Here is a 24,831-nt window from a genome sequence, read left to right on the forward strand (position 1 = left end):
TAAAATCTAATATAATATTATAAATTTGGTTCAACTTCCTTCAGTTGAAATAGGCACCTAACAACTGAGTGTCCGGACTTACTTGATTTAAGGATACTGACTTCAAAGGTTAAAGTTTACCTCCCATTGCTCCTTTGGATGAAACGTGCAAGAACAGACAACTTCTATTTCTAAAAAATATACAAATAAATAAAAAAGACACATGTTTCTTATGAAAAACTCATGTTTATTCTGAAATGTACGACCATAGGGACCACCACAATGAATGGAATCAATGAGAGCCTCTTCCTCTTGAAAGTGTTGTAGTACAAGTACCCAACAAAGCTTGCAATTCCAGCTTCGTTGCTCCTAAACCACACAATTCAAGCATTCTCTTTGATCCGTTGGGATATATCTTAATTTTCATCTTGTTATGGAGATTGCTGGTGATAGTAATGTTGATGGAAGGAGTTACAACATGGAGGTCCAGAACAACGTGGGTGATGATGGGTCGGTGATGCATTTATCTGCTAACCGGTGTGTGTCTCATCACTGATATGTCTCTCTATTTCTATGTATGCTGTATTCTGACACCCATAACCCCATGTTTTATTTCCGTATTTGATTTCTTGTGTATTGTTAATTTTTATTTTTTTGCCCCTCCAAGTGAGCAATTACCCTACTAGTACATATTATTTAAGGAAAGGTTTCAAATTTCTGTGGATCCCAAACCTGGGGTGAATACTAAACTTTGATTTTTATAAGTGAGAGATGAGAATCCCTATAGTTTTGGATTTAGTAGCTTTTAGGGGCATTTAGTTAATGAAAAAGAAGTCATATATGCCTGGAAAGGGATCTTGTTTAGGGCAGGAGTTATAGATTAGACTTGGTTATGAATTAGAAAAAAGTATAACGAATGGACGGACTTGTAAACCCAAGTTTCTGAATTTAAAACGTTCTAAGCACTGAGAGATTTTTAATTAGCACCATCTTTGGGATTTTGTCCATTTTGAAACCGAGAAAGCCATTAGCTAAAGAGATGGAAATGAGTACAAAGAAGGAGCTGAGCTTATGTGCATTTGCTTTATTTATTTAGATAAAAGCTTATGTGCATTTGTTCATCTGGATGAAGGATGATACAGCCTAAAGGGAAGATAATTCTCCCTCAGATGTATTTAGATGCAAAAATTTTATAAGTTTTGAACATTTGACTTTTAATTTACCCAATTATTAAAAGATCTGAGGGTTTTTGCTAGGAAGATATGATATATGATCTACCTTGTCCAGTCCAATAAAAAAAATATTATGAACCCATAATCTTGATTCAGTGAAAAAGAACATTAGAAACTTCTTAGTGGTTTAATTAAAAAGCACATCAAACAATCTGGATTCAAACCCTGTTACAAGATTGTTGGGTTTGAGCCCAATTCCTGATCTGAAATTTTTTTATAGATGGTTTCCTATTTTATTTGTACGTTTATCTCTGACAACTAATATTAATATATGTGAAAGATATGTATATTATTTTATAGTTTTATGGAAGATATGCAAGATTTGTTTTTAATAAGAAAAGTTTGATGGAAGATATGTAAGAGATATGCAAAGATATAAAAGATTTTATTTTAATAAGAAACTGGGAATGTCGTATAGAGTGTAAAAAGGGTAGTTGCTTGTCAAGCAAGTTCTTTGTTGGGTTATAAATACTTGTACAGGGGAATTGGTTGAGGCATGGGAGGGGGAGAATGAGAGGCCTCGTAGAGAAGTAGGGACAACGGTAAGAAAGGGATTTGGTATTTCCTCTCAAGACATGTGTGTCACAATAGTATCACATTTTAGCTCAAAAGGTTAAAGCAATTTTCTATCGAGTGGAATATTTGATAATTTTTTTTTGTGGGCCTGGACCATGGTAGTCTATCTCCAAAATAGAAAAAAAAGAGGGATTGAGAGGGGGAGGGAAATCAAGAAATGAAGGATAGAAATGGAAGAAAATTTTCCATTTACGAGAAAAGGACCATTGAATAAGCGGTGGGTGTGGAGCATATTAAATTTTTCCTTAATATTCCACTATGACATTGTATCTTAACCCTGATGCTTAAAATAATAGTTTCCTTTATCAAAAAAATAAAAACAAAACAATAGTTTCATCGGTCCTTGTATTCATAAAGCACTCGTTTTCTTCATTCTTTACTAATTCGGGCCTTCTTGTTCCCACATATATATCCACTTTAAACACACTTGATTTCCCCAACAGAGACTTACTAAACCCTATATTAAGTGTTTCCTAGCCACTTGACTACAAGCAAGTGGCTTCATGGATCACCTTACATTCCATCTACTTTTTTTTATCCATGTTTGGGGTATGTTTTTGAAAATAACTCATCTTCATTGGCATTTCTTATATAACATTATTTATAGGTTTCCACTTTTAACCAAAGATTCTGCTGCGGCAAAGGAGGGAATCAAAAATTGATAAGGGGGGGATCAAGAATAAAAAAACAAAAAATTTGCATTCATGTTATTTAACTTATATCTTGGACAGTACTTTGGTCTATCAGGCAACATAAAAAAGAACCTACTTATACTGAACTGTTGTGACTTCACATTCACAATAAATTCTTGAAACATCTCTCAATAATACAGAGTTTACCAATCTAGAAAATGTAGAAAACTATATTAAGTCTAAAGCATATATAACACTGAGTGTGTACTTTTTTCCCTCCTTCCCCTTCAGGCCACTGCCAACATCTGGAGTGAATGCAGGGATTCCTTGTACAACTCGGTTTAGCATCTTCTATAATGGAAGAATTTCTGTCTATAATGGAATTCCTGAAGAAAAGGTAGCTCCTTGTTGAAAGATGAAGTGATAAATGAATACTGCAGCTATTCACTTTCAGTGTTATGGCCTTAGAACAACCCATATATATTTATTCTGTTATTTACTAACAGGTGCATGAAATAATGTTGATTGCTGCTGAAGCTGCCAAGTCTGCTAAAGTCAAGAGTGGGAACCCCTTCACTTCACTCATTCCCACTAGCCCTTCTTCTCCACAAGGAATCTCTAGTAATTTGCCTTCACCACAGTCAGTCTCCTTTCCTGCGGAGAAGAGTTCCATTTGCAGGCTGCAAGGTATTGAACTAAACTTAGATGATAATCTGTTAAACAACTTTGTTGTGTGGCACTATGTGCTTCCTTATCATTTACTATTCAGTAATTGTATTGTCTGTTATTTTAATGTAATAAGAATTTAAATCTTTTTTGGCTTTTGCTTTATATCTATATTCAGAATTTCCACTAGCTCGCAGACAGTCACTTCAAAGGTTTCTTGAGAAGCGACGAAACAGGTGCTAGCAGCTTGTCATGTTTAATGGTGTCTCTAATTAGTTTAGAATTTCTAATACTCGAATATGATTTATTATTTATATATTGGTTTTCTTATGACGTTTTGTTTTTGTTTCTTGAATAAAGATTGGGTAGCAAAGCCCCTTATGCCTCACCAACAACAAAAGCTGCTGAAAACATGGAGAACAACTTCTATGCTGACACTACTACACCAGATTTCAGCAAAGTTTTGCTGGCTCTTATGGGCAACTAGTGTTGGTTCTACTTTGTGTGATGTGGTACTGTCTGGAATAACATGTGAAAGCATAGAAACTAGTATAGCTGTGTTATATTATCGAGACCATATTATATGCCTAATTATTAAATTTGATGTGTATGTGAGTGAAGTATGACTTGAAAGTAGGTTTAATCTGTTAATGTCTAGAAAATATCCATTATGCTCAGAATACCTGGCTTTTAAACTGTTACTCTAGTACCTTTAATGTGTCTGGACAATTGATTATCGATGGGGTTGTAAGTTATGTTTACATGATGCATCTAGCAGTTACCTTTGTATTTTGGATGTTCTACGACCTACCACAATTTGAATATCTTTTTTGCACGGAAATTTGTCATTTTTTTCGATAGAAGTTTTCATGAAAGGTTATATCAATAAATGTATAAATTTAGTACATAATTATTAATAAAGAAGAAACCGTTTTTTTTTATATACAAAAAAAGTACTCGTGTTTCGAATTAGAGTACTTAGTTATTAATAAAACATACATAAAAATTGGTAACCGTAAAAAGCATACACAAAAATTTACAGCACAATCATATGTATTATTATGAGTAAATCATTAATTTTGTTCTCTAATTTTAAAGAGTTGTGATATTAGTCTTTCAAATATTTTTCTATTAAAGATGTAAATAGTTAGTAAATTCATCTCAATGTGGCATATTTCAGAAAGCTCTTTTTTGTAAATTTATTTTCAAAAGCTCTTAATAAAAACCGGAAAAAAAAATCAGAACTCAACCTAAGTCAATTTAAATACATAATAATAGGAGAATATTTATTTTAATATTAATCAAAATCTTTAAATGACTAATGTGATGACATCTTAATTTATAAAGAACTACATTAAGAGTTTATTCTAATATTTTTTTCACTAATGTTATATTTTAAATAATTATACACGACCACTAATGTGATTCACTCTTTAAAACGCATTCTATATTTTATTTTTTATTTTTTTAGTACAAACGCATTCTATATTTTAAATGAGACATATTCTGATTTTATTATACCAAATTTGTTAAACCACTCATCACACCCAACCCAGGAAAATCTTAACTACTCACCCCACCAAACTAAAAAAATCTTACACAGCCCACACTACTTGTCGGTGGGTTCACCATACGAATTATATTATAAACACCAAATTCCTAAATTCCGACCATATAACAAGCTGGTAAGTGGTAACTTATGTCTAAAATAATGGGCGCGATCATGTCTGGTAAGAAAATCCTAACCATTTATATGCAAATTAATTATGATGAAAAATGAGAAAGAAAAAACATTTGAATAAGAAATAATAAAATCATTACCTTTGATTTACCTATAAATGATTAAGACCCTTTCACATAATATGATAATGTTAACTAAGCACCCACTATCAAAATAATGGATATTTAAGGATACAAGATACCCTTCTAAAAGTAATGAGACATAAAGCATGTTCCTCGGCCGAATATGAATATGCCGTTTCTTGATATCAGGGTAGTCGATCGGATCTGCAATCTACCCGGGTTTTGTGCATTGGGCTAGGCCCTACAATAACAACATATTGACATGCACAATTTTTTTCTCCGAGTGAAATTCATTTCGAATTGAAATCTTCATGATAGATCCCAACCAGTAAATATTTCAGAACTCTTAAATTCACTCTTTCGAAACCCTAGTTCTCACGGGTACACACATCAGCTTCTTTCTCCTCTTTTTCAACTGGAATAATGTCACAACCCGTAGCTCAATTCCTTAGATGAAATAAATATTAAGAAGCCAAGTTACTACGCATAGCTGGTCTTCAGATCTTTGGTGATTTAGCAATACAAATGTTTCCGTATTTAAATGCTAATATCATCTTGCATAACAAAGGTATACAATACACTACACATGTAATAGCATTGAGGACGCACGAATGCAGCGGGAGAGAGAAATAAACCCAAAATAAAATAAAGAAGTGAGTTCGACCAATTTTAAATTACTAGATTCACAATCATTATAAAAAAAAAAATATGCCTACATATCAGGAATATTGAGGACGTATTTAAATGCTAGTATCAACTTTTACTTAAGTTCTCTCTCTCACTGCATTGCTGCATAAACTTTTGAGAAATTAAGAACAAATAAAACTGTATATGGATATATCACCCAAAAAAACTGTATATGGATATATCACCCAAAAAAACTGTATATGGATATATCACAAAAAAAAACTGTATATGGACAGATTCAAACATAACAGGGACAGAAAAGTGAACATGATAGCAGTCGAGAAGAAATTAACAACAATGCGCATAAACAGTGGCCGAACGGAAGTTCAAACTCGACATCCTTATTTCACAACAAAGGTCTACATGTATGACCAACAAACGAACCATGGGTCTACAGGACAACCCACAAGTTCCATAACGAGGAGACTGTATTCAGCAAAGTTTACAAGATATCGCACTATCTCACCTTTCGTTATTTACATTCTAATGCGCACTACGCATGATTCCATGCAGGTAACCACCTGTCATTATGAGGGACACAAGTGATACAACACCTGCTGGAAAAACCTTTCCTGATTTCTTGAAACGAGAACCCATCACCCCAAGAAGTGCAGCAGATATGCCTACATATCAGGAATAAAGCAAACGAAATCAGAAACGAGAGCAGAAGTTAATCACATGGAGCTTAACTCTATATATCAATTGCAGTTGTGCACAAGGTTGTCAAAGTCGACTGTTTACGTAAACTTGTAGGAGAGTAAACTCAGCTAATGAATTCAACATTGTACCCTGCTTCAAAAATAATATTTCAAACACGAATTCGGGTACTCAAAGAATTCAGCGCTAAAATTACAAGTGTTATCAAACATAGTTTAGGATGACCATAAACTTCGAGGCAAAGATCCTTATGTGGAAAACCACAATTTGTCACTGCAATTGCATAACAATACATCATAGACTATTCCATGCCAAGCTGAAAAACTTTCTGAGTTTCAACAGTATTATATCTTTTTTATTTTGGGTAGGTTTTATAAAACTTACAGGCTTAAATAGGAAACTACTTAGCTTTTAATTCTTAAAAGGAAGTTCAGAATTCAGGGATTACCAAATAAAACTTTAAAGTGCACATTCAAAAGAGCTCAAAACTTAGACATGGGGATGTTTCTTATACGGGGGCAGAAGCCCAAGAAATATATACTAAAATAATTTTTTTTTTTAAAATAGTAATGCCTCCTTCGTAGAGCAATTTCCTTTGTATCATACAAATAAAGCACAAAAATGAATGTATCCTATCTATTAACAGATGAGATGGCTTGTTATGACAGGCTTTAGCCAATAAGTAAGATATCTTGACAAACTAGTCACTTACCAAGGCCAAGAGATGATGCCAAAACAGGTCTTACAGGTAGCTCAGTATAAACATAATACAGAAGGGCGGCAGACAAACCCCCAGCCAAAAGTGACTTCTGGCTGCCACTCTTGAGATAGCCCATTACACCACCAGCTGCCAAAAACCATGAAAAAGATCAATATGTACATGTCATGTCACTGGGGAAAAAAAGAGAAAAAAAAAGGGATGATAATGCATAATTATGGTGTAATTCGTTGGACATATTATAACGTGAAAAACCTATGGTACGTACAAAGGTTTTTCTTGGGTTTTCTTACCTATCTTGGCTATTTTTGTAACACAAGGATGGCAAAACAAAAAGAAAGAAAAAATGGTGGCTTTAGTGAGGAAGCCTGACCTCTTACTTGCACACAGTGCCAAACTAATATTTTCAACTGATATGTTTTATTAATCCAAACTCTAATTAAATAGACAATTACACATGAAAGCCATAATACATGAAAATAGGAACCACCTAAAACTACCTCTACCCACTTTGCTAGGCTTTGGAAACTGCCAAGACTTATTCAAATAAATTCAAATACTAGTCTAGTAACTAATTAGCAACAATAACGAAATAATAAAATAAAACAAAATAAAAACTAAAAAATTCGTAACATTCCGTCCTCCTAAAAATTACTCGTCCCCAAGAGTAATTCCTTTTATTTTTTATTCTATTTTCCCCTATCGGGCGGCTCCTCTTCGAGCTCCATCTCAGCTTCTCCGTCGCTACCCTCCATGAGGGCGTGAATTGTGAATAACTTCTTACAACGGTGACCCGGTACATAAGTCTCATTACAACGAAAGCATAAGCCATTCCGTCTTCGTTGCGAGATTTCATCAAAGGATAATCGTTTGACCGGTGGATTTTCGCTCCGAGTTGGGTTATTCATGAGGGAAAGGGTTGAACTTGTGGTATTTGGGGAGATCTGTCTATTTCATACCTCATACAATTTGGCAAGCCCAATAGCATTAGATAAGGAAGTGGGTCGATTTGCTTGCACATGCGCCCGAAGACTCTCAGAAAGCCCACTTATGAAGCAACTTACCTGCCTTGACACCTCCAATCGTCCAACCTTGGAGAGCAATTTCTCAAATTGACTTTGGTATTCTTGCATCATACCATGTTGCTCCAACTTGGTCAATTCCCCAAAGAAATCAACAAATTGATTGGCACCGTAGCGTTGCAGTATTTCTTTTCGAAACTCCAACCAAGTGATATGGGGATGGTCTTGGATGAGTAATTGGTACCACAACTGAGCATCTCCTGTGAAATGGAAAGATGCTAGTGAAACTCTTTCTTCTTCTGGGGTGTGATGATATTGGAAAAATTGTTTAGCTCGGCATAGCCAACTAGTTGGGTCTTCATTGTCATTGAATCGCGGAAAATCCAACTTGACCACCTTGGGAGCGTATGTTGCATGCGATTCTGAAGCATTATGGGAGCTGCTTCCAGAATTATTCCCTTTATGACGTGTTGGTGTGGTGACCTCTGTTACACGGACACGCAGTTTTTTTGAGAAAGGGCGTGTCGGACACGTGTCCGACACGGACAAGCTCTGACACGCGGTCAATATTTGGGGGACACGCGGTCAACTCTCGGACAAGTTCCGACACGTTTTTCCGACACGCGATCAATTTTTTCCGACACGCGGTCAACGCTTGGACACACTCGGACACGTTTTTTTTTTTTTTAAATCTTAATTTTATTTTGTTAACTAAATATAAAAGAAATAATTTATAAATTAATTTTTTCCTGTTATGAAATTTGACGTGAAAAATTAACAAAGTACAAAAAATTGTTATTTTTTATATCTATGTTATGAAATTTAAATATTTGATTGGTTAAATGACTTATTATGGACTCTTATATGTATTAAATATAAATTATATTATATCTATTAAAAAAACTAAGAAAGCTAAACTGTGGAAGCTAGAAAATGTGAGAATGGAGGTAGGGAGTGCAAAACGAAACAAGATACGAGGCATTGCATCAAACAACAAAAGCAAATATACTCATAGTTAACTCAGCTACTTGAATCCAAAAATAAACAAACAAAATTTTGTAATGGATCGATCACTTAGGGTTTAGTTACAATGATCTAGTGTTGGTACTTGAGAGAGAGAGAGAGAGAGAGAGAGAGAGAGAGAGGTACCTCCAACGAGGACAGCATAACCTAGAGTTAATTTCTGAGACATTGACAAAGCCATCTTCCTCTTGTCTTCGTCGGATCCTTCCTCGTCCTTGCTGTTATCACCTCCTCCTTCTCCTCCTCCTCCTCCGCCGCCGCCAAAACCTTTGCCGTTGCCGGCACCAGTGTCACCACCAGTATTATCCAAATCGGGCTGACTTAGGTCAATGGAGGTGGTGGCCTTGGAATCGGATGAGACAACAGCAGCGTACACGTGTCGCCGATTGGAATGAGTTAAGTAACCGAAACCAACAGAATGAGAGCGCAAGAAGCAAACAATGGGAGTATGGGATCGATGAATGGATTTGGATGGAAGAGAAAGTGAGGGTAATGAATGCGTTGAACTTGAAACACCAAACAAAGCCACAGCTTCTGCCATTGATATTCTTTGCTTATTATTTTGTTATGGTTTACTTTTGGTCCTTTCTTCGTCTAGATTCTAGATTCTTCTGGCGCCGCGGTTTCCGTCTCTGGGTGCCGCTTTGCCCCATTTCAAAGCCAGGAGAGCCCGAGTCCAACCCCCAAGCCCAGCCCAGCCCACGCTAAAAATATCTACTAAAATTTAAAAATATGACTCATTTAATTGTATTTATTTCATTGTTAATTTAATCCTACATGAATTTCACTTATTTTTTAATTTTAATTAAAAAAAATGCAAGAGAAGAATACTTAAAACGTAGCAGTAGACTTAGGAATGGGGTAGTTTGGTAATGACTGGTATTTGTTGACCTCGATTATGTTTTGCATTTTCAAGGATTAAAATGTTTATTTGTTTCGTAAAAAATATCTTCTCATGTACTTATTATTTTTTAGGTAAATGTATTCAATATATATTCTTAAATTTAAATTAATTTATATCTCATGTAAATTAAAAATATATTCAAGAAAATAATATAAGGAATAAGGATTTAGAATAATATTTCAGCGAATAATATCTTTATTGATGTTATTCTGACAAAATCTTTATATTTGGTGGTCAAATAATATATTCAAATAGTTCTTTAGCGGGTGGTCATTTTAGACTTTTAGCCAATTTGCTGAGTTTATTTTTCAGTAGTTTTTATTTCTCCCACATCCCTAAATTTACTTTCAGACTCAGTCATGTTTTATAGCATTTTTTTAATAAAATAGTAAGCAAGAATTTTTTTATTTTTCTAATTTACAAGTTGATTATTTTTACTTCCATATTCCGAAAAGAATATAGCGATATAGATTAGGATAAAGATAAGATAATATTTAAAGAGTTTGATGTTTGTCATTTTAAATGACATAAGTTATGTCATTTTAGGAGAGAGATAGATACAAGAAATGAAAATCATAAGAAAAAAAGTGAGTGCTTTTTTTTTAATTTAAATTTTAAATAAAAAAATATTATTTTGTATCTATCTTTCTTAAAATGACATAATTTTATGTCATTTAAAATGACAAACATTTTTTTCATATTTAAATTACGTAAATGTTTATATTCTTCTTTTTTTTTGTAAATAATGTTTATATTCTTTTGTCTATTAGTTATTTGAATTAAATTTGTATTTATGTTTCTACATATATTTTTGACAGTGATGTTCATCAATCAATCCAAATCAATTCAAACCGCCGTGATAACCCAAAATAGAAAAAAAAACCACATATTTTAATTAGACTGGATTGATTTGCAGTTCGGTGGGTGAAAAATATTCAATCCAAACAGATCAAATGTACTATATATTTATTATTTTTGAAAGATATTGACTTGAAATTTTGTTGTTTTATAGACTTAGTGTCCGTTTGGATGAGCTTTTATCCCTAAAAAAATTGTTTTTTTAAAAAAAAGTCATTTTGAGAATTTTTAGATGTTTGGATTGGATAGCAACTTTTTAAAAAAGCAAAATTCAAAACAAAAGTTAAAATACTGCTTTTTTAAGTCAATAATTGGTTACTTTTGAAAAAAAGCAGAACCTAAAAGATAATATAATTTTTGAAAATATAATTTTTTTTTATTTTTTTTGTAAATAGAAAATATAATTTTAACCTCATCCTATCATACCTATTTTATCTCTCCTTATCTCACTATCCTGCTTTTTTTTTTTTAGTTAAGTCTTTCAATAACTTATCACTTTACAATCAAACATCTTCCTATAACATTGGAGCAGTTTGTGGAAGATCTTTTCTTTTCTTTTATGATATTGCAATCACATTCTCCAAATTTCATTTGTGTAAATCCCAAAAATTTGTTAATTTTTTTTATAGATTCTTTTTGTAATTTTATATAGAAAAAGTATTTTTTTTTATTTTAACATCCAAATAACTTTATTATATAAAAGTGATTTTCAGATCCTACATCCAAACGTAAAATAATTTTACCATTTTAAAAAAAGCAATGCATAAAAAGTACTTTTTTCAAAAAAAGTTTATCTAAATGGGCCCTTAGAATCTTAGATGTTATTGATAACAAACTATCTTATTTTAGTTTTTTATTGTTTAGTAATATATTTTAACTCTTCATGAGTTTTAAAACTTGTTTTAGTTTGAAGACTTGAATTTTCTAGTGGTTTGTAATTTTGTATGACTTTATTTTGATATAACTAGTGATTATATTGCTAAAATTTTAGACTTTTCGAAAAAACGAAAACTGATCCAATCCAATCAAAATTGAATTGGATTGAATTAGATCTAATTTTGAAAAAAAATTCAAATTGAATGGATAATTAAATGATCAAATCAAAAGGATGAAATCAAATAAATTTTGCTTTAAAACCGATCCAATACAAACCGCAATCACCCCTAATCTTTTAATTCATTCACTAAAGTAATCTTGTGTATGATCATAACAACATATAAATATTTCAACACCAACACAATAGGGGGAGGGGAAAACGAAAGTCGAAAGCTCATTTTTCACTCTCTCTAAAGCGGCGGCTGACCTGGTAAGTCTTTCATGACCAACACTTTACGCTTTTTGTTTGATTAAGAGCCCTATTTTGTTTGATAATTTTGTTTTCTGTAACACATATAAAGTAAGTGAATTTTTTTTCCTATTTTTTTTAGTGAGTTACATTTACTTTTGTGTGTGTTTATCTCATGTAAATAAGAAATATATTTCCAAAAATAAAATAAAAAAATGATATTTATGTAAAAGTTGGATTGTATTGTGTAAAAGTTGTTGAGGCCAAACAATAGGTATTTATGTTTCTTGAATTACGGTTTTACTTTCTTTTTGGTAGATGAATTGCTATTTTGAATCCTAAGCATTCAGTTTTATCATTGTATAAAATTGCAAATATTAAGCTAACAAGCCAAAGCTAGGGTTCATTCCTGTGTAGCACATAAATACATGAAGAAAATTATGCTTGTTTTACCCCATTTGCAATGTTAGATAGTATTAGTGTAAATAGGTCACACAATGTGTGTGATGATGATTTTAAGCCCCAGGATACATTTTGTTTTGGAAACAATAAGGAATGAAACAAAACAGAAAGAGAAAACAACAAAAAGGAAGTCACGAGGGGCAAGTTTCGGGGGAAAGCTATTCTTTAATACATTTTACCCCTTTTTTTGGTTTATTTTTTCTCCTATCTTTATTAGTTTGGTGGGTTTCTCGCGAACTGAAAATGTAATATTTAAATAATATTATTTAATTAATGCTTATTTCATTGAGGATATTGTAATAACCAATTAATGTTACTATCAATCAATTACATCGATTATGTTGATACAAATGTTATGTTGATACAAATGTTATATTTATTTTCATCTTTATATGGTTATGATTCTCCATATTTAATGTGAAAACATTAAATACGGGAAATCATAACCATAAAAAGATAAAAATAAATATAAAGTATTAAATATGAGGAATCATAATCATACAAAGATAAAAATAAGTATAATCGTTGGATCAACATAATCGATCTAACGGTGAAATTGATTGATAGTAACACTAATTGGTTGTTACAATATCCTTCCCTGTTTATTGATGATATATTTTTATATTTTATGTTAATAATATTAAATAAAATGCATTTCAATTTCTCTATTACTATGAGATAGCGTAATAGATAGAGATTTAGGCTCGTACATAATGTTTTCTTTTAAAAAAAGTTGTCAAAATGTAATTAAGATGAAGTTAAAAAATTATTATATAAAATAAAAAATAAAAAATATTTATGTCTTCAAAAATTTGAGTTTATATGTTAAAAATAATATAATAACTTTTTTTTATTATATTATGCACCTAAAGTAAAAAAAAATGTGAATGTAAATACGTAGCAATTTATTCTCTTATCTTAATTCTTTGTTATTAGATTAACTTATTTTTGTTTTTTAAATTATCTTATCACTAGTTATTTTATGAGTATTATTAATTTTTTTTTGAAAAGCAAACAGGAAACAGAAAAACAAAAAAAGAAACTAGGAACACCTCCTAGACCAAACTACTCCTACATAGTCCCTTTCAAGTTTGTCACGACAACCAGAAGGAGGCGAGTCAAACTCTTGTAAAGACCAATCAAAGGAGTAGGCAAAAGAGGCCATCCAATCGGCAACCCCATTCCCTTCCCTATGAATATGGGAAATTCTAACCCTCTAATTCCAATCCAGCATATTCCTTATGCGCAAGACCAAGTTAGAGGCTGGATGATGAGAGCTGCACCCTTCTCTTATGAAATACTGGGCTACTAAGGAATCACCTTCAAGCCAGACAAAATGGAAACCTTTCCTCCATGCAATCTCAAGCCCAAGGGGACAACCCCAAAGTTCTGCTAACAAAACATTACCACAACCAAGATTTTTACAAAAGCCAACAAGCCACCTTCCACTAGCATTTCTGAATACACCCCCACAAGCATAAGCTTCTCTATTATTCATACTTGACCCATCCACATTGAGCTTAACCCAAGGGTCCGAAGGAAAAATCCAAGAAACTAATTTCTCTTTATTCGAGTTAGTCTCAAGACCAGCAACCCGAAGCGTGTTAGTATTATTAATTTTTAATTCAACTTCAAATTTTTTTTTTTTTGGAGGTTAACTTCAATTTTTTTTTCTTTATAAAAGTTTAATTCTATAAATTATTAGCTCACTCACTGTATAAAAAAAATAAAAAATAAAAAAATTTCAAATCTCTCTGTTAATATTTAAATATTTACCAATTTCCCTATCTTAAAAGTCATGTCTATCTCCAATCGCTCTTTATCTTTTTAATTTTGTTACTTACCGAATATCATAACAAATAGATAAACAAAACTAAATCATATAATTATCAAATTTTAAATATGAGTTTCTTTAGTATATTTTATGTAAAGTATTTTTTAATACTTTTAACTAATATTACTTTTTAAACATTTTGGCTGTACGGTTTTCGTAAATTAAATTAAATATTTACCAATTTCTCTATCTTAAAAGTCGTCATCTCTATCTCCAATTGCGCTTTATCTTTTTAGTTTTGTTACTTACCAAATATCATAACAAATTGATAAACAAAACTAAATCATATAATTATCAAATTTTAAATGAGTTTCTTTATTATATTTTATGTAAAGTATTTTTTTAATACTTTTAACTAATATTACTTTTTAAACATTTTGGCTGTACGGTTTTCGTAAATTAAATTAAGTATTTACCTACTACATAAAAATTAATAAACATAGATATTTAAAGTATAATGTATGGATAAGATCAACAATTTAGGTTAATGGGAAAAAAAGCAATGACATTAAAATAATGTCATAAACAGCAAATTATCCAATGAAAAAAATCTATAGAAAAATGTTTTTGCATTGAAAAACAAATTCCACATGAAAAAGAAAGAAGACACCCTGGTTTGCCATGGTTTTGCAACGGTATAGTTAATTAAAACATTCTATAAATAGTAGAGAAGCAAACTAAAAAGACTCATTGGCTTAATTTCCTACACCGCATAGGCACAACAGTATTATACACCTTACCTTGGTTTGCGTTTCCATATTATGCTCTTGTTGTGTCCACCTGTTTGTATATAATTACCGATCATTGTTTCAAATCAATTCACCAGCGTCCTTGCTGGGCCCATCACGCAAGAAGAACAGAACAACAATGGCGACGCCTAATGTAACATGCCCAGCACCTATGAAGGCAACGTCCAATGGGGCCTTTCAAGATGAAAACCCACTCGATTATGCGCTGCCATTGTTAATCCTCCAAATATGCGTGGTGGTTGCATTTACCAGAGTTCTTGCATTCCTTTTGAGACCCCTCAAACAACCCAGAGTCATTGCAGAGATCATTGTATGTTTTCTTATTCTTTAGCATTAAATCTTATCATTAAAATATAACATTTTTTTTTTCTTTCAGAAAAGTGCTATTGATATGTTTGTATAACCTATGTAGCACCGATAGACGTGTCAAAGTGGGCGGCCCGTCCCACCCCGCCATCAATCCGCCCAAAAATGAACCAGCTCGCCCCGTCCTGTTTGGTGGGTTGGGCGGGTTGGCCCGCCAGTCCGAACCTATTTTACACTGACCTGCCTATGCCCGCCAACAACCCGCCAAAAAATGAGCCCGCCCCGCTTTTGAGATGGGTTGAAAAACGCAGCCCGCCCCGCCCCGTTTAGCGAGTTAGGCGGGTTAGCCCGCCGAGCCGAGCCCATTTTGCCGGCTCTAAGCACCGATACTGACACGTGACACGATACGACACGACACTCCGACACGTTAATTCTAAAAAATATTAGATTTCGATACGTTAGGACACGCTTTGATATTAAATAATATTTTTAGTTTATGTAGTGAATATTATATTTAATATTCAATAATTTAACAAAAAAATAAAATTGTAATAGTAATCCAACTAATCTAATACTTGGAACTAAAAACTCAACGCAATGTAACCTTTGAACCTTTTTTTGAATTTCTATAACGCGTGTTGAAGTGTCGGAGTGTCGGAGAGTGTCGAACACGACACGTCAGGATTTTTGAAGTGTCGGTGCTTCATAGTGTATAACCATATCTAACATTGATTTTATCATAAAAATCACTTGGACATGGCCTAAGTGATTTAAATTTGTGGATCACATGTCATTGCGGTTGAAAACCATGCATGGCATTTTTATTTTATTTTATTTTAGGAAAAAAAACTATCATTTTAAATGGACACAAGTTGTGTCTTTTTAAATGATTTACACAAAGTATGACGAGTCATACTGTAAATATGAAAAGTTACTTTTTTAAACAACTTTTCATAATTACACAGAGTATGTAAGTCACTAAAAGGACATCACTTATATTCTTTTAAACGACACACAGTAAACCCTTTATTTTATTTTGGGTGTAAGTTCATGTACATGTTATTATGTGAGTTTTTTTTTTATGATTATTGTATGAAAATGTCAAATGCAGGGAGGAATACTACTTGGACCATCTGCAATTGGACGAAGCGAGAAATTCCTGAACACAGTTTTCCCAAAGAAAAGCTTAACTGTACTTGATACACTAGCCAACATTGGTCTTTTGTTCTTCTTGTTTCTAGTGGGTCTTGAGCTTGACATGCGTTCTATCCGTCGTACTGGACATAAGGCCTTAGGAATTGCCCTTTGTGGAATCACTGTTCCTTTTGTTCTTGGCATTGGCACATCTTTGGTTCTTAGAGCAACCATATCCAAAGGTGCTGAGCCAATTCCCTTCCTTGTCTTCATGGGTGTTGCTCTCTCAATCACAGCATTTCCCGTCCTTGCTAGAATCCTAGCTGAGCTTAAACTCCTCACCACTGATGTTGGACGCATTGCAATGTCAGCTGCTGCTGTCAATGATATTGCAGCTTGGATACTTCTTGCTCTTGCTATAGCCTTATCTGGCTCCGACACATCCCCTCTTATTTCTCTATGGGTTTTGCTATGTGGTGCTGCTTTTGTCCTCTTTGCTGTCTTTGCCATTAGGCCATTGCTTGCAGCTATGGCTAGGCGTTCCCCTGAGGGTGAGCCAGTGAAGGAGCTCTACATATGTATCACATTGACACTAGTTTTGGCTTGTGGTTTTGTCACGGATACTATTGGAATTCATGCCCTCTTTGGGGCTTTTGTGGTTGGCATTATTATGCCCAAAGAGGGTCCCTTTGCTGGGGTGTTGATTGAGAAGATAGAAGACCTTGTATCTGGCCTTTTCCTGCCACTCTATTTTGTGTCTAGTGGTTTGAAGACAAATGTAGCAACTATTAGTGGAGGAGTTTCTTGGGCACTGTTAGCACTTGTTATATTCAATGCTTGCTTTGGAAAGATCATTGGCACAGTCGTCATATCATTATTATGCAAGATGCCTTTTAGAGAAGCCCTGGCACTTGGATTTCTCATGAATACCAAGGGCTTGGTAGAGCTCATTGTTCTCAACATTGGAAAGGATCGCAAGGTATATTATATCCTCTCATAATATATAACAAAAACTGGTTTATTTTTTTTATTTTTTTCACAGACTTACATAAAAAACCACTCCCCGTTAAATCTCAATTGGCGAGGGTAAGAGTAAAGGTGAGGGAATTTCTTGTACGCAGCCTTGCCTTTATATATTTACAAAAAAAGACTGTTTTCCGGATTGAAACATGTGACTTTTCAGTCACAAAGTAACAGCTTTTAAGGCTTGCCTTCACATACATACGTTTATGCTCAGCAATCAACAAAAACAATTTTGTTCTTCATTCTTTTTGATAACCAATCATCTTCTTGCAATTCAGGTACTGAATGACCAATCATTTGCCATCTGTGTTCTTATGGCACTGTTTACCACATTCATCACCACCCCAATAGTGATGGCTGTGTATAAACCAGCTCGCAGAGGAGCACCTTACAAGCATAAAACAATTCAGCGCAAAGATCCTGACACAGAGCTCAGAGTGCTAGCATGCTTCCATAGCACCCGCAACATTCCCTCCTTAATCAATCTCATAGAGTCTTCTCGTGGAATCAGAAAGAAAGGAAGACTTTGCATATATGCAATGCACTTGATGGAACTCTCGGAGAGGTCTTCAGCCATCACAATGGTTCACAAGGCACGCAACAATGGCTTACCCTTCTGGAGCAAAAAACAAGATGACCAAGATCAAATGGTGATTGCTTTCGAGGCTTATGGTAAACTGATTAGTGTCAATGTACGCCCTATGACAGCAATCTCTGCTCTCAGCAACATCCATGAAGATATTTGTACTAGTGCTCATCAAAAGCGTGCAGCCATGATTATCCTCCCATTCCACAAACACCAGCGTGTTGATGGAACTATGGAGTCACTAGGACACTCATTCCATGTAATGAATGAGCTTGTGCTAAGCCATGCTCCTTGCTCAGTGGGAATTTTGGTTGATCGTGGTCTTGGAGGTACAAGCCAAGTCCAAGCTAGTGATGTTTCCTATAAGGTAGTTGTACCCTTCTTTGGAGGACGTGATGATCGTGAAGCACTTTCTTATGGTATGAGAGTAGCTGAACACCCAGGGATTTTGCTCACTGTGGTTAAGTTCATAGCTCCACCTGGGAAGACATTGGCCTTTGGTGCTAAATTGGTTGCAGTAGCATCAAACAAGGACAAGAAAGTAATAGTGGATGAGATAACTGGTAGTAACATTGATGAAAAAGAACAGGATGATCAATTGTGGAGTGAGTTCTTAAGTGCAAGAAGCAACAATGAAGAGTCAGTTAAGTATGAGGAAAGGTTGGTGGAAAGCAATAATGATATAATGACAGCATTGAAGGAAATGAATAAGAGCACTCTAATATTGGTTGGTAGAATGCCAGCAGTAGCACCTTTGGTTAGCAAAAGTGATTGCCCAGAGCTTGGACCTGTTGGAAGCTATTTGGCTTCTTCAGATTTCTCAACAACAACATCAGTTATGGTAATTCAGCAATATAATCCAACAACTGATATTCATCCGCTAGTCATGGAGGTATCTGATTTCCAAGATATGCCAGACACACCCAGGTTTTAGTTAATCATGTCGCCTCAGAGCACCACCTATCATGTATCTATTTCCTATGGACTATATAACATAACCAAGTTGGGTGCTCATAATGGAGACTTTTATTGATTCACCTGGAATTTAATAAAAGAAAATTATTTCCATCTGATCAGTTTTGTCTATTTCACTGTATTAATTACAAATAGTTAATACTCCGTGCAATATATGATTTTTTTTTATTTTTTTTGGAAAAAAAATTAATTTGTGTTTAAATTTAAACTATTTTTTAAAGATTTAATATTTATCACTTAAATTGATAAGTCTTGTCAATTTTGAATTATTGAAGTAACATCATTTTCGCAATATACAAACGAAATTACGAAAATATTTCTCTCATGATAAGTACGACCAAATTATTTATGTGTGGTTTATAATAACCGAATAGAATGTTTATATTATTTACTAGACCAAAAGTTTATCTGACAACAATGTTACACTCTGTTTATAATAATTGTGTTTGTGATAAATAAAATATGTCAAATGAGATGTCATTGCGTAGATCTCGAAAAGTTATGTGGAATCAAAAAAAGAATTACCTGATTTGGATACCCGAGTCAAAAGTTAAGGCTTTCAGAAGTTTTATGATTAAATTAATTTTTTTTTGAAAAAAAATATGACACGTGTCAACACCAGATAAAAGACGCCCCATTAGGGCGTCTTCCCCTAAGGTGAGACGCCTCACTGGTGCGTCACATGTGACGCCCATTTTGGGCATCACACTGTGCAATAAATTCGTAATTATTCTCGAAACTACAATAAATGCGTAATTATTTAATTAAAATACATTAAATTAATTTTTTTTACCGACAACAATGTTACACTCTGTTTATTAATAATTTCAACTAATAGTTTTTTTTTTTTTTGAATGCTTAATTATCAACAGAATGTGACGACAGAAAGAGTTTAAGTAACAGTGATTAGCTAGATTGTCACGTTTTTTTTAGATTTTTACCAATATGTCATGAACGGTATTTTTTATCAGATTGTGAGTGTCCTAGTTTGTTAAGATTGGTAACAAATTTGGTAGTCAATAATTTTATAACATATAACACATTTTTTCAGGAAAAACTGATTTGACTAAATTCACTAGAGGGATAGCAAACTTTGTACGCCATGTGGCATAACCCAATTGCTTACTCTCTCTTTTTTTTTTTTTGGATAACGTTGCTTTCTCTTTCAAGAACATAATTCTTTTCCTTCAGTATGTTTGGAATTATTATTTTAGAAATTGATTTATTTAATTAAATTATTTATTTATAAACTTATAAAATAGATATTGATTTAGTTATAAATAAATTTATTTACTTATAAAGTTATAAAATTGATTTAGAATTTTTTTTATTTTTAATTAATTTTTCTTTTTCTTTTTTGTTAATATTTTATTTCATTTGTGTACAAATAAAAAATTACATAAATTTAATTGAATATGAATAGATTTTATTTTATTTTAGTTTCAATAATTGAAATTGACATTTTTGCCTCTATCAATTAAGTCATAAACTATTTTAAGCAAGGATAATAAAGGTAATTATTCATTAAAATTAATTCAGTTACTTTTTTAATTTTTCCAAACAATGAAACTAATTTATAAATGAAATCAAATCCTATTTTTCTATAATGAGTTCTAAATATGAAAAAATATTTTAAAATAAAATAAATAAATTTAGCTCAAATTATATCATTTCTAATTTTTAATGATTCCTGAATACAAAAAAAAAAACTGCAACAATATTCAAATATTACAAAGATCAGTCTTAATACTTGGCGAATATACGAAAGATTAGTCTTAAAGAGTATTACAAAGGGTAAAGTCTCCTTCGGAAGTTACGAGTTATGTGTTGAATTAAATTAATGCATTTTTTTCTTTTTTTTCTCTGTCGCACATCCATCTTAACGACTGATTCATACCGTAATAATTAATTAATATGCTAATACGGCATACTTACACGTTACATGCACATCAAAACCAATGCCTGAACCTTGTCACGTAGCATTTTCTATATACACTAAGACAAGATTTGTTCCTCTTGTTCAAGTGTTTATGTATTGCTTCAAATCCTGTTGAAAACAGAACAACAAAAATGGAAGCACATATGGGATGTTTAGCGAAGATAACTCACCTCGTGACCCTGCTGCTGGTGATAGGATTGTGCACCCGTGTTGTTGCAGGCACCAAACATGTAAGCATCAAGAACCAACTAGGATCTGGGAAGAACATGACGTTACATTGCCAATCCAAAGATAATGATCTGGGCACGCAGAACATACAAGATGGGGATGAATTTGGATGGGACTTCAATGACAATATTATTGAAACCACACTATTTTTCTGTGATTTGGAATGGGAAAAAGTTCAGGAATACCATTTTGATGCGTATTCTTTTGCCAGGGATCACGTGCGATGTGATACTGGATGTTCATGGCTAGTTTCGGCTGAAGGCATTTATGGCTTAAATGAACAAACCGGATACTGGGAATTCATATACAATTGGCCAAACTGAGTGATTTCCAGAAATTCAATGTTGAATATCAATCCTAAGACTATATGTATCCTATGACAATAATAATGAGCTAGTTTCAGTCTCTTCTCGTATTTGCTTCTTATATATATATATATATTGTGAATCAAATGAAAATACAGCAATCGTTTTAGCATTTGCGTTGAGAAAGCACATCGACATTAGAAGCAATCGTTGCATGTTCTTTAAGTGTCCATTGCCAAGAAAGCCGTATCTAATAGTGGTGAGGTTGGCAATTAAATCTTCCCTTCAACTACAACAGATGTAGCTGACCTTCACGTCGGAACATATATATGTATATAAAGACTCAAAGAACCTAAGAAGTCCTTCCTTCTCCATGGTTTTTATTGCTACAATCTGAAGATAAAAAACCATATTGAAGAAAAACCTTTTAGTCGATGGGTATTGAGTGAGGGACACAATTTGAAAATAAAAATTACACAGTTCATTAGTGGACATGCCGTTATTTTAATATATATATATATATATATTTTTCGTTGGGAACATGTGCATGTCTCTGGGCCATCCAGAGGGCAGTAAACGATATGTTTTACCGAAGTGTATACTATTTGTCCCTTGCTATAGAGATTTCCAGTGATTGCTAATTTCTTTCCCTGGATTTCTGTACAATTTTATGCATCGTTAAGGAAACATTACGTTACGACCTTCAATTGAAATTTTCACACATTTGGGAACAGAGGCAAAGTATTTTCAGTGTTACACAGCATCGATCGTGGCAGCAATTAGAAATAACTATTGTTTATTCAGAGTAGTCATTCAATTCGTTTTGATTACTCATTTTAAGCTGGTAGTTATTCCTTGTGAATTCATCACCACAAGTGAGTGATTATTCGTTATGCTCAAAAGTTCTTTGACTACTTTACAAACGGTATCCTCGCCAGTCGCCACCATTGGAAAAAATTGAAGCATAAAGCCCTCCATCCTTTGAAGAAGGGACCTCAATCGGCATAGGTTGATGGCAAATGGTAACCCGCTGAGCATGGGTCAGATAGTTTAAGTTTTCATATTCAAATACAGGTGCAGGCCTTCTGATATTTGAATCCAAATCTGAATCCCCAACTGAATTCCCCTCTCAATCCCCAAAGCCATATATATACTAAGAGCATAACTAGATCATGGAATTCACCAAAAATAAAAGAAAACATGAGTTTAAAACAATTAAACAAACTGTTCGGAAGGAAGATTAGCAAACCATCCCTCATTCCTTTGCTCATTTACTGTTAAGGTAGCACCCACACAAGCTCTCCACATTATGTTAACCCACACAACATGAATGGACTTTAAAAGAAATTTTGACAAGCAAAAATAATAATTGAATGAAAACATCCATTGTTTGGTGTGCCCAAATGATGTAATGTAACTTGGTAAATTGATATAACTTGCTGCAGTATCAGCCATGAATGGCAAGTGAGCACTGAGGTCACTTCTCTTTGGATAGTACAAAGAAACAAACGGTTATGGTTCTACAACATATGAACATACTTATCTCCTAAACAAAATGATGTAACATGCTTGAAAATTTCCATATCCAGTACGTGTTATTTGCCAGAGGCTGTGAAATACAAAACCATCATCTACCAAACCTGTCAATTCTCCGGCGACGCAATTCATCCAAAGGAAGACCATCAGAATCACGGTTCCATTGAAAAGAAGATAATCCAACCCCATCCCTACTTGTACCACACATCTCACACACACTTAACAAACCAGAATTGTCATATGTGCAAGCCTGGCATCTCCACACACCAGACTGAGTACTTCTCCTTCCTGTCCGGCTACCACCAACAGTTCCCCTACCAGAGATCCTTCCCCGGCTTCGCCGAAACACACTGTATAAAAAATTGAGAGGCCAGTTCAATGCACCAGTAAGACCTCTCATGAGAAAAGCTAGCGGGTCTGGACCTGAATAATTGCCCCTCAACCTAAGATAAACAAGGCCAGCAAATATGCCACCAAGATGACCAATGAATGAGACACCAGGTACAAACATTTGGATCAGAACCAATTCAGCCCAAGCAGCATAACGCGATGGCACTAACACCCCATGTACATAACTATAATTCTCCGATCGAGAATTAAGAACAACTTTCAAGGCAAACAAGACACCAGAGAAACCAACAGCGTATTCATTGTAGTATGCTCTCTCATATTCGAAAAACAGAAGCAGTGATTTGGATAGCATTAGAGTAAAACCCTGAGATAAAGCAAGTAAAGAAGCAACCATGGAAGCAAATTCGAGACTTCCCATTGCAGTTTCCAATTGAAACCCTTTCCATAGAAGGGATAACATGTTGTAAACCAGGTGAGGTTCTCCAATATGGTAGAACGGAGACAAGAAGAATCGCTTCAGGTCCTTGTTCTGAAAGAAAGTAGAGAATGAGAAAACCTAATGAAACCTAATAAACAAAGAAACAAAGAAAAAAAGAGGAATTGAAGAAGAAGATACCTTGAGGATGAGGTGGGGATTGAACCAGACCTCATCAATAGAAGGAATGATGGAATTCAATAAGGATGGTCTGATATAAATGAGAGTGTTGGCGGCAATTAGAGCGGCGGTGACAGGGGGTTTCCGATCGGATCTGTAATACTCGCTGAAGGTGTGAAGAGCAAGCAGAGGCAGCATTCCTCGAGAAACCCTTCTCCCATTTCTCACTTCCATTTTCGTTCAATTCTCTAATTTCCAATTTCCGATTACAAATCGAATTGCTAGAAAGATTAGATAGATAGATAGATAGATAGATAGATAGATAGATAACCACGCCTTCGCCTTCGCCGCTAAGTAACGTATATTCTAGATTTGCCGTTGCGCAACGAAAGTTCCAGACTTTTCTCTGCGCTGCGGTGGTGTTCCGTCTTCCACCAAAGGGCCAACACGTAATTACACAAATCTCAAACCATGCATAATTTTCCTCTCTCTCTTCTAACAATATTCGTACTCTTACTTTTTTACACTGCGAAATGCGAATCCATTACCTCTTTTTTGAGACTGCAAATTATCTCTCGAATTATTATTGGATTAATTATTTTTTTTTAAAATAATTTTGAAAAAAATAATAATTTTAATATTATAACTATATATTTTTTAAAATATATAATTATAATGGATAACAATAAATAATAGTAAAAAAATATAATATGAATATCTTATCTCTCTAACTTATCACAATTTTTTTACTAATTAAAAACTATTA

At 33.7% G+C, this 24,831-nt stretch overlaps 4 protein-coding genes across 4 annotated transcripts; 2 read left to right on the forward strand and 2 right to left on the reverse strand.

Annotated features, from left to right (window-relative positions):
* The first annotated feature begins 254 nt into the window (after positions 1–254).
* Positions 255–3,895, forward strand: LOC133305454 (protein TIFY 3-like). Its single transcript, XM_061505683.1, has 5 exons — positions 255–516; positions 2,711–2,816; positions 2,926–3,106; positions 3,264–3,321; positions 3,446–3,895. Exons 1-5 carry the CDS (start codon positions 413–415, stop codon positions 3,570–3,572), a joined length of 576 nt encoding a protein of 191 aa, XP_061361667.1. The 5' UTR covers positions 255–412; the 3' UTR covers positions 3,573–3,895.
* Positions 3,896–5,855: 1,960 nt separating this feature from the next.
* On the reverse strand, positions 5,856–9,613 carry LOC133305425 (protein FATTY ACID EXPORT 2, chloroplastic-like). The gene is made up of 3 exons (XM_061505647.1): positions 9,122–9,613; positions 6,945–7,079; positions 5,856–6,198 (listed from the first exon to the last, which is right to left on the reverse strand). Exons 1-3 carry the CDS (start codon positions 9,534–9,536, stop codon positions 6,059–6,061), a joined length of 690 nt encoding a protein of 229 aa, XP_061361631.1. The 5' UTR covers positions 9,537–9,613; the 3' UTR covers positions 5,856–6,058.
* Positions 9,614–15,205: 5,592 nt separating this feature from the next.
* On the forward strand, positions 15,206–19,070 carry LOC133305501 (cation/H(+) antiporter 19). The gene is made up of 3 exons (XM_061505739.1): positions 15,206–15,397; positions 16,505–17,506; positions 17,829–19,070. Exons 1-3 carry the CDS (start codon positions 15,206–15,208, stop codon positions 19,068–19,070), a joined length of 2,436 nt encoding a protein of 811 aa, XP_061361723.1.
* A 3,290-nt stretch (positions 19,071–22,360) lies between these two features.
* On the reverse strand, positions 22,361–24,564 carry LOC133305419 (rhomboid-like protein 14, mitochondrial). Its single transcript, XM_061505642.1, has 2 exons — positions 24,087–24,564; positions 22,361–23,999 (listed from the first exon to the last, which is right to left on the reverse strand). Exons 1-2 carry the CDS (start codon positions 24,297–24,299, stop codon positions 23,211–23,213), a joined length of 1,002 nt encoding a protein of 333 aa, XP_061361626.1. The 5' UTR covers positions 24,300–24,564; the 3' UTR covers positions 22,361–23,210.
* Between the last annotated feature and the right edge of the window lie 267 nt (positions 24,565–24,831).

This window comes from Gastrolobium bilobum, unplaced genomic scaffold, assembly GCF_033153095.1.
Source record: "Gastrolobium bilobum isolate Gb01-03AN ecotype WA unplaced genomic scaffold, APGP_CSIRO_Gbil_v1 utg1221, whole genome shotgun sequence".
NCBI classification, from domain to species: domain Eukaryota; kingdom Viridiplantae; phylum Streptophyta; class Magnoliopsida; order Fabales; family Fabaceae; genus Gastrolobium; species Gastrolobium bilobum.

What these genes read in the sequence shown, in the direction of transcription:
- LOC133305454 (XM_061505683.1), top strand. Translation starts at nt 413, where the DNA reads ATGGAGATTGCTGGTGATAGTAATGTTGATGGAAGGAGTTACAACATG. An exon ending in ATGGAATTCCTGAAGAAAAG is followed by an intron (nt 2,817 to 2,925) that starts GTAGCTCCTTGT and finishes ATTTACTAACAG; the next exon opens with GTGCATGAAATAATGTTGAT. An exon ending in CTTGAGAAGCGACGAAACAG is followed by an intron (nt 3,322 to 3,445) that starts GTGCTAGCAGCT and finishes TCTTGAATAAAG; the next exon opens with ATTGGGTAGCAAAGCCCCTT.
- LOC133305501 (XM_061505739.1), top strand. Translation starts at nt 15,206, where the DNA reads ATGGCGACGCCTAATGTAACATGCCCAGCACCTATGAAGGCAACGTCC. An exon ending in GAGTCATTGCAGAGATCATT is followed by an intron (nt 15,398 to 16,504) that starts GTATGTTTTCTT and finishes TGTCAAATGCAG; the next exon opens with GGAGGAATACTACTTGGACC. An exon ending in ACATTGGAAAGGATCGCAAG is followed by an intron (nt 17,507 to 17,828) that starts GTATATTATATC and finishes CTTGCAATTCAG; the next exon opens with GTACTGAATGACCAATCATT.
- LOC133305425 (XM_061505647.1), bottom strand. Translation starts at nt 9,536, where the DNA reads ATGGCAGAAGCTGTGGCTTTGTTTGGTGTTTCAAGTTCAACGCATTCA. An exon ending in TTATGCTGTCCTCGTTGGAG is followed by an intron (nt 7,080 to 9,121) that starts GTACCTCTCTCT and finishes GGTTTTTGGCAG; the next exon opens with CTGGTGGTGTAATGGGCTAT. An exon ending in GGCATCATCTCTTGGCCTTG is followed by an intron (nt 6,199 to 6,944) that starts GTAAGTGACTAG and finishes CCTGATATGTAG; the next exon opens with GCATATCTGCTGCACTTCTT.
- LOC133305419 (XM_061505642.1), bottom strand. Translation starts at nt 24,299, where the DNA reads ATGGAAGTGAGAAATGGGAGAAGGGTTTCTCGAGGAATGCTGCCTCTG. An exon ending in ATCCCCACCTCATCCTCAAG is followed by an intron (nt 24,000 to 24,086) that starts GTATCTTCTTCT and finishes ACTTTCTTTCAG; the next exon opens with AACAAGGACCTGAAGCGATT.